Source organism: Notamacropus eugenii, chromosome 3, assembly GCF_028372415.1.
Source record: "Notamacropus eugenii isolate mMacEug1 chromosome 3, mMacEug1.pri_v2, whole genome shotgun sequence".
Classification (NCBI taxonomy): Eukaryota; Metazoa; Chordata; class Mammalia; order Diprotodontia; family Macropodidae; genus Notamacropus; species Notamacropus eugenii.
The window spans coordinates 436451017-436460855 of record NC_092874.1 but is presented as its reverse complement, the minus strand read 5'-3'; the positions used below and the strand labels follow the sequence as shown (position 1 = coordinate 436460855).

The window sequence follows — 9839 nt, the reverse complement described above, 5'->3', positions numbered from 1 at the left end:
TTACCACTGAAAAAAATCGTTCAGTATCAGAAACAGATACGGTTTTTATCAGGGGTATCCCAAGCCCACTGGTTGTTTCTATCTGTCCTATAGTTTTACCATCATATATGTGTTTTTTTTCTTCCTATTAGAATTTGAGCTACTTGAAAGCAGGGGGTATCTTTTTTTTATTTATGACTCCACTACTTAACACAGTGCTTGGCATATAGGAAGCACTCAGTAATGCTTTTTAATTCATTTGTCCATCTGATGGCGTTCAGACTCTGGGAGCCTCCTTGAGCTCCCCTTGAATCTTCCCACTTAATCTGGCCTTTCTTACTCAAATCTAATCTTCCCATTTGTTTCGGCAGTCTCAGGAAGCCCATGGGCTTTTTATTATCATTTCAGGTTTCTGTTGAACTTCCCACCCTTGATCCCATTAAAACCCAATTCCCATACTGCCCCTATCAAGATCTCTGGATTGCCCCACCTGCTTCCCACCCAAACCCTCAATAGTCTGATATCTCCTGATAGCCTCCAGCTGTTTCCAGCCTTTGACCCTCCTTGGACTTCTCCTCAAGACCCTTCCTAAACCCCTCCTCCCATCACCCTGGACTACCAGAACACCCCCCCCCACCCCCTCACCCCACTCCCCCACCCCCCCCAGCCCCCCCCCGCCCCAGATCCCTCCTATACTCTTCTGTATTTAAGTTCCATCTTGCCTCCATGAAGGTACTCAGATGCAATCCAGCTCAGATTCTGTCTAGCTGGGATTGTGTCTGGCCCGCTTGTGAATACAGGCATTACAAATACTTAGAGACTCCTTAAGAGGCAACCCAATTAGGCGAATCCTTAATAAACTTTGTTTTCTTTGGCTTTAAGAAGGCTTGAGTCGAATTCATCGTCGGTATTTTGGGGTCCCTAATCGCCCCTCAACCTCTTCACATCAATCTAGTCATTTACTCTTTAAAGGGCCTTTTACCAAACCGGTAGTACTTTGGACACCAGTAATCTAATGGAACCCAATAATCCATATGTGTGTGACCTGATGAGGGTGTAGACTACAGGACTATCATCATCTCCTTAATCCCAGAAGTAATGTATGTATCTCTTAATGGAGCCCAAGATCACTTCAGCTTTTTTTTATTTGTCACATCAAATCATTGACTCATTCTGGACCTATCTACAAAAGCCCTTAAATCTTTTCAAATTGCTGACATGTTTCCCTTATCTTATATTTATTAGTTATTTTGTGAACCCAAGTGTAGTATTTCACATTTATTACATTTCATCTTCTTAGATTCATTCCAAAGGTTGTTTTTTTTGCACTTGATTTACCAACTCTCCAAAGGATGAGAAATCACTCATTATTTCTTTCCTAAGGATTTTTAAAGTTTGATCATTCAGCTAACTAAAAGAATCAGTCTATGTTGGTACTGAATTGATCAAAAAAAGTTTTTATGAGTTTCCGGATTCTTACATGTTTTGTCTATTAGAGTATTTTCAAGGAATTACAAGGAAAGACTAATATTTCCAGAAGTATCTACTTGAATACCTTTTGCATAATAATGTTGTATAGAATGGGTTGTTATACTTAACTCTTTGATTTCTTCTAGCATTGTGTTAATGGGACATCACAACAAAAGTTAGTCCAAAACAGATAGACATTCATTGTAGTAAAGAGAATAAGTGTGACTAGGCTGGTTGGGGGAGGGCTGAGGTACACAAGTCTAGATAAGTCTGTGCTTAATTAGTCTTAAGACACTAATGTCCAAAGTGGTGCACTCTTGGGGTTTGTATGTGCACCAGAATAAAAGCAAAGATCCCAACAGATTAGGATTCCCCAAACCAATCAGAGTAGAAGTCAATGTCCACAATGAAGTCAGCTTCAAGATATTTCCCAGATCATTATCTTTAGATGCTTGTTCAAATGCAATTTCTCAGAGGACAGAGCTGAGAGAAATATCTATATCTATTCCTCATAATGATTCAGCTAACTAGAAAATATTAATAGTGAAGCTCTGGTCTCATGAATTTATCTTCCTCCAGGCCAACTAGCACCACACAGACAAAAACTGCTTGCAGCTAGTAGTCCTAATCGCAGACAGTCACCTTCTAAATTCATATTTCTCTCAATAAAGGGAGCTTAGGTGAGAATACAGGTGACTCAACAAAAATCCTCTGCTACTGAAAAAAAAAAGGCTCTACCACACCAGGAATGTTTTCCACTAGTGATGGGACAGAACTTCCACATTCACATATGGGTAACATATTATCTTTACTTTGGATACTTAAATATGCACTTGTCACACCAGTATCAGTAGCAGTTCCAAATTGCCACATGACAAACAAAATAAACCCAGAGCAGCAAGGCTAAATCTTCAAGGTACTGATTAAGTGTTTTATAATAGCAAAGAACTGCTCCAACTTGGTAGAGAAGCTGTTGAAAGCAGTCCATCACTTATTTGCAGGAAAAGAATTTAACTTAATGCTTCACCTTGACAGCTCTGAGATGAAAGGGAGGTTTTAAAATCTTCCGACTAGAAAAGCTACTGACGTAATTCAATACACATTTATTAGGCGTCAACTCTGCACCAAGTGCTGGGAATACAGAGACAGAAACAAAGCTGTCCCTAACCTCAAGGAGTTGACATTGTTTTGGAGGATACAATATACATACAGAAAGGTAAATACAAAGTAATCTCAGAAAGGAGAGAGCATTCACAATTCAGGGTGGGGAGAGGAGTCAGGATAGGCTTCATAAGAAAGATTAAGGGAATACCTCAATACAGAAAAAGCTATGGATTCTACAGTTTGGAGGTGAGAAGGGAATACCTTCTAAACATGGGAGATAACTCGTATAAGGTCATAGAGGAAAAAAATGGTAAGTTGACTTCAGAAAATAATTCACAACAGACTGAGTTACGTAATTAAATACGATGCCTCCTTTTAGCACAAATTGTAGCATGGGTATAAAAATCCTTCAGTGTTAAGCGCTATTTTGTTAAAAACTGTTCACACTTGCCTCCTCTAAGATCTCTTTCTGGGCTCAAGAGCCCTATTTCAAGTTCCTTTAAAATAACAAATCATACTTATCGAAATGAGACATTCTTAGGTAACTGTATGACACAGGATAGTCATAAAAAAGACAAAATGTCATTTTGGTTAGGAAATTACTCAACCCTCAGACATACTAAGACTCCACTTTTTAACTTCAGTTCCCAAACATATAAGGTCAATGGAGACAGACTTTGGAAATGGGCAGAAATTAATGCTGTCACTGGCACATTTAGAAATGTGTTGTCATATTATTAGTGCTTTTTCTTTTCTTTTGATGAACTCTTAGTATGCTAAGTGGAGAATCAGAGACTTGGGGCTTTGTAGTACAAAGAATGGCACTGAGAAATCTGGTGGGGGTACCAGATAATATTCAGCAAGCATTTATTAGACATCAGATGACATTCTGCAGGTAGGTAAGAATTCCTCCCAGCCCATTTAAGGGCTGAAGTATTCACAGGCACAAGAATGGCGTATTTTATACACAATGACTACAACAATGTAAACTGAGTCAACATAGAGAGGCAAAAAAATTACAGTCAAACACAAAAGTCAACAATCAGCATCACACTGCAAAGGGAAAGGACGCATCTCCTTTCCATTAACAACTTATAATCAAACTGTTATCTCTGGGAATGCATTTTTAAAAGGGATTTGTTTGAAGGTTTATTGGGGAAGCATCTGTTGTACCAACACATAATATATCCAATTTTACTTTTAATATAAAGAAAGGCATATTTAGATTGACATATGAAGTATTAATCCATTTGCTCATAAATTTTAATTGTTAGCATACAAAATATCAAGAATGTGGTTTAGGAATTAAAAGGTGCATATATTAATGAATGGAGTCATTTAAATCTTTAAGTGCCTTTTCAAGAGTTGCAATACATTTTATAATTATTTCAAAACATTGCTGACTTTTTAAATGAAATATTAATTAGTCTTTTATGCAAAAGTAACAGGATGTCAATGAGATAGATGCATGACAACATTTTGCTAAACTATATCTACCAGGATTTAATACATGAAATCACTGTAATTTAGATACTGTGTGTCTGAATTAGATACATTAATGAATGCTCCCCTGAGTGCCTGTGCCCCACTTTACATAGACACACCCTACTGTCTTCTCCCACCACAAAGTCTTCCTACTGCTAGTCTCACTGGGATGGGACAGAAGCAGAAGCCCTTGGGCTGAGAGAATAACTGGCCCAAGAGGGATATTCTATGATTAAGAAACACAAACCCAAGAGTTTGCCATTGTGTCAATACTGTTCCAACCCTGAGGAGAGTGGGGTATGGCTATGCATTAAGGTATTTAGTGACAGGGGAAATGGAAGGATCAAATGAGTGGGTTTTAAGATTTGTTTGGTTTGTGCAAGGTTGTATTAAACTAAAGACAGCCTAAATGTAACTTACTATCAGCAACTTAAACCAATTTTAACTTTCCCCATGGACAGATGGGACAAAGAATACGAAATCCTTAGGATAACAAAAAGTATCATACTTTGATCTCTGGACTTAGAAAAGTCAATAGGAAGTCTAATTTTTGATACGCTTACTTCTTCTATTTCTACAATTGCTTTCTGGTGTTCTTGAACGACATGCTGCTTTTCTAGTGCTCATCTTCTTGCTTTTATTTCTGCTTCTGGAAATAAAGAAAAAAAGTTGCATCTTAGAAAGAATCCTAACAACATTTCTGAAAACTCAGCAAACAGCACATTTTGTGTTTTCTTAATTTCACAAAATCACTGAATGTTAGAATTGGAAGGGACCTCCATGGCTATTCAAGTCCAATTCATACTGGAAAAAGAATCTCCCTAGTAATATACTTGACAAGTTATCCTCTAGCCTGCTTTTGAAGATGCCCAAAGCTAAACTTACTACCATCGCAAATAACTCACTCCACCTGGGAGTAGCTCTAGTCAGTAGAAAGTTTTCCTTAATACTAAGCCTAAATTTGCTACTTTGCCATCTCCACCAATTGCTTCAGTTTCTGAAACCAAACAGGTCTCACCCCTCTTCCACATGATGACTTTTTGGTTATCACCTCTCTTCCCTTTAGTCTTCGTTCATTCAAATTAGACATCCCTGGTTTTTTTAAGTGACTCTTATCTGGAAAGGAATCAAGGCCTGTCCCCATGTTGTTTGTATACCTCTGGCTGATCTACTTATCTCAGTATTTCTTAATCTATAGTGCTTAGAAATAAATACAATACTCCAGGAGCAGTCTGGAGATAAGGGCAGAGTACAGCAGTCACAGTCAGTCAACAAGCAGTTATTAAGTTCTTAACTATGTGTCAGGCACTGTGCTAAATGCTGGGAAAATAAATATAAACAAAAAGACAGTCTCTAGCTTCAAGAAGCTTATATTCTAATGGGGGAAGACAACATACATAAGAAAGTTTAAAAACGGATGGTGGGACAGTGGGGGAAGGCATGGGATTGGTGAAGTCCAGAGTGTCAGGAGCAGCATGAGGAAAGGAAATGAAGGATGACTAGCCTGGACCTTTCCACAAAATGGAGGTTCTGGGAGAAAAAACACCAATGAGAGAAAGGGGGGAGATATGTTCTAGGGTGAGAATAGGACTACATTGTAGGACTATAATCTTCTTATTCCTGAAAGCTGTTCATTGCTTAATGCACCCCATTATTGAATTGGGTATTTTGGCTGCCATATCACACCATTCCTGAGCTTGACGTATAATAATCCCCCACTCCAGATCTTTTCCCTACAAACATATCAAGCCATCACTGCCTTATCCTTTACTTGTGAAGTCAACTTCTGACTCTACCAACAATACAGCCTACTTATCTCTATTAAATGTCATCTTTTAGCCTGTCAAGATACTTTAAGATCCTATAATGAGTTTCTGCTTTCTCTTCTAAATCCTCTGCAATCTGTCTTCTGATTCCATTAATTCAACTAAAATTGATTTCCCCAAAGTCACCAATGATGTCTCAATTGCCAGATTCAATGACAATTTCTTAATGCCCATCTTTCTTGACCTCTCTACACCACTGGAGACAGCCACCTTCTTGTCCTGAATACTCCTTCTTCTCTGGATTTTCATGACTGCTTTTTCTTGGTTTTGCTCCTATCTGTCTGACCACTCCTCAGGTACTTTTGCTTCATCCATCCATGCCACAATCACTAAGTGTGGGTGTTCCTAAAGGTTTTGTCCTATGCTGTCTTCTCTATTCTCTTTCTACCCACTCACTTAGTGATCTTCATCACTTTCCATGGATTCAATTACCATGTTTATGCAAATGATTCCAGCCCCAGATACTCTCGTTTGTTGCAGTCCCACATTATCAACTTCCTATTGGATACTTAGAACTAGATTTCCATAAGCACCTCAAATTCAACATTTCTAAAAGAATTCATTATCTTTCTCCACAAATCCACCATGTTACAAAATTCCTCATTACTGCCAAGGGTACATACCACCAACCTTCTAGACTTTTGTATAATTTTTCTTTTATCTAAATCATCGATAAAAATACTAAATAGCTTAGATCCAAGCTTATATGCTTGCGGCATTCTATCCATATTCTCACCTCCTTTCAGCTGATGTCAAACCATTCCTGACTAATTTTTGAATCTGGCCATTCATACAGTTCTGAATCCATCTAACTGTATCATTATCTAAACCACAACTCTCTATCTTTATCCACAAAAATAGAATTATGTACTTTACCAAATGCTTTGCTAAAAATTTAAATTAACTGCATCTAAGACATTCTTTTGAACTGAGCTTAGGAATCATGTCCAAAAAGTAAATAAATTCAGTTTGGCATGACCTGTTCTTAAGGAAGTCATGCTGGGGTCTATAAGATCACCAGTCCCTTTTCTAGATATTCAGTAATCACAGAATTTTATAGTTATAAAGGACTTTGGTAGTAATCTAATCTAACCCATACCTGCAAGAAATATCCAACAAAATACATTGTAAAAGTCTTGGTTATCCAACTTCTACTCAAAGAACTCCAAGGAGGACCACACTACACTATCCATTGAGGTAGCCCTTTCTACTTCTGGACAGCATCAATTTTTAGGAAGAACACGAAGCTTAAATTTGTCTTCCATGCATTGTTCCTGGTTCTGTCCTCTGGGATAAAAAAGAGCAAACCTAATCTATGTTCCTCATAATAGCACTTCAGAGGATTGAACACATTGGCTCCTGAATTCCCCACTTCATTCCCAGAATTCTGCAAGGAATCAACATCAAGCTTACTGGCCTATAGCTTGGAAAATATTCTCTTTTGAAAATGACGATTATGTTTACTTTTCTCTGATCCCATGGTTCAAAGCCATTCCCAAGTTCCATGATCTTTCAAATATCAATGATGATACCATCACATCCACCAGTTCTTTTAGTATCCCAGGATATAGTTCATCTGCGGCAAGTACCTTGAATTCATCGGTGGCGTTTAGGTGCTCTCATCACGTAATTCTAAATGCTTACTTTTGTGATGAAATGTTATTTTAGGGGGTGAGGCACAAAGTAAACTATATCTAGTATCCTGGTGATATATGGAATGGAAAGATCCCCCCTAAGGCCACTGAACTATAATAAATTACAAAGACTTAGAAACACTACAAAATGGAGGGAGGTTAGAAGAAGGGGGGTGTCAAATTTTTACTTAACAAAGTCATAAAAACTCCAAGAAAATTCAGTAATGGTTAAGAAAACAAGCTCATGAGGAGCTTGACTATTTTTTTAAACTGGATTCTTGATGTCTAGTGTGTTAATTCATACTTTTCCTCACAAATTCCAAGTAATAATTCTCATTCAGTGTATTAATCTTTGAGGAAACTAGTGGCTCAAAATACAAGTAAAAATCTGTCAATTTACAGTTTTCTTAGAGTTAAGACAAATATATTTCTGTCTTTTGATAAAAAGCCTTTAAAGAAGTATGAGGCTTTTTTTTTCCAATTCTGTCATTAAAATGACATAAAGGATGGAGATTCTCATTCTTTTTAATGCTCATTTGGGGGGACATAGGAAAGAAGAGTCAATCAGCATAATGTCACCTGTGTCTTAGCTAATATACTACAAATTAGTTTCAGATGATCTGATGGAGCTGTTAAGCTAACACTTCTTGACCTAATTATACTATTTACAAAATGAAATCTAATACATTCTTATCTACAATAAAGAAGCTATTTCTCACATAAAGATGACTATTTTCTTTCTCATAAAATGTCTCCATAATATTATAAGTAGAGATTCCCATGCTCTACTAGCCAAGAAGAAGCAATCTACTGTACACCAAAAAGGAGCATTAATTCTGGAGTTTGGCTGAGATTTCTCAGTGATGTCACCCTGGTTCAGGGAGGGAGAACTGAAGGTTCCGGCATTGCCTAACAATGACTCTGGGGCACAGAAGCAAAGCTGACTTTCTTCCGTAGCTCTTTGCACTTGAATAAGAAATGTGAAGCCAACAAAAGAATACTGGGAACACAAATGCAACAACTTGGGCAACAGGATGTCAGAACAATTTGGAAAACAAGAGGGGACTTTTTTTTGGTTCAATTTCTTAATAGGTTTCACCAATAAATCACAAGTGAATGGAAGTAAAATGAAAAACTGTCTCAGTCTATCTAGAAGTATTATGATTTATATGAGGGCACCATGCCAATGAAAAAGCACTTAGGAAAAGGCCATTTAAAGTCACAATACTTCTAAAATACATTATAAACTTTAAACCAGAGTCCTTAAAATTGGCTCACTGTGAATGAAAATGTCAATATGCTATTACAAAGTACTGGCATGTCAGCTCCCTTATATTCAAATCCATGTGTGTCATTCCAACCAATGGGTTCAATTATATATTTGATATCATCTATTTAAATAGATGAACAATTCTATTTCCAAACAAAAAGCAATCTGTTGATTCCTTAATGAAATGATGGTATAAACCAAAAAGTCACCTTCTATAAAAATTCCCTGTCTAGAGACCTATATTTCATTTTCCACAAGGGTAACTAAGAAAGGGAGGCAGCATGGTGTACACTGAGACTTGTTTCCAAGTTCTGTTTCTGATATACGCTGGCAGACAGGAGGCACAGCACACAGAGCTAAGTTCACATCCAGCTGGTCTTGGGAGACCCTTAAACCTCTATTTGCCTCAGTTTCCTCAACTGTAAAATGGAGGCAACAATGGCACCTTCCTCCCAGAGTTGCTGTGAGAATCAAATGAAGTAATAATTATAAAAGAGCTTAGCACAGTGCTAACACACAGGAAGTGCTTTCTGAATGCTGATTATTATTACTTATCATATGATCCTAATCTCTCAGCACCTCAGACAATTCCCTAAGATTTTATGAACAGCAGAATAATGACCAATCTGCATCAATACACCTGCATGTCATTCATAGGACCATTTATTTGGAGTTACAAGGGAATATTGAGAAACTTGCTCAGAAACACACTAATAAGAATTAACAAGTGAAAAAAGCCAAGGACTAGAATGTCGAGTCCACTGATCTTTCTAGTAAACCACACAGCCTCCCAAACGACATTAGGCAACATAACACAGTAGAAAGAAGCAGTTTCCAGCGGTGACTCTGCCATTCACTAATGATGTGACCTCAGAAAATTCAATGAGCTTCTCTGGGTCTTGGCTTACCCTGAGCTACCTAAGTAAAAGGAAAACATCCTACAACACACTTTCATTAAAGTTTTCTCAAAACAGATTAACATTCCATGGAATGGAACAAGGTTCTCAAAATGCCCCCATCTGTAGAGAAATGCAATTCAAAGTCACTTAATACTTCTAAAGTGTGGAAAGT

The 9839-nt window shown here is 37.5% G+C and overlaps 1 protein-coding gene across 3 annotated transcripts in view; it reads right to left on the bottom strand.

Moving 5' to 3' along the window:
* Positions 1-2532: 2532 nt before the first annotated feature.
* The window catches only part of RAD18 (RAD18 E3 ubiquitin protein ligase), a 103090-nt gene continuing 95783 nt past the window's right edge, over positions 2533-9839 (bottom strand). For all 3 annotated transcript variants that reach the window (XM_072598589.1, XM_072598590.1, XM_072598594.1), the window contains one exon: positions 2533-4687. In XM_072598589.1, the coding sequence (XP_072454690.1) occupies positions 4582-4687 (106 nt within the window). In that variant the 3' untranslated portion in view covers positions 2533-4581. The remainder of the gene's footprint in view (positions 4688-9839) is intronic.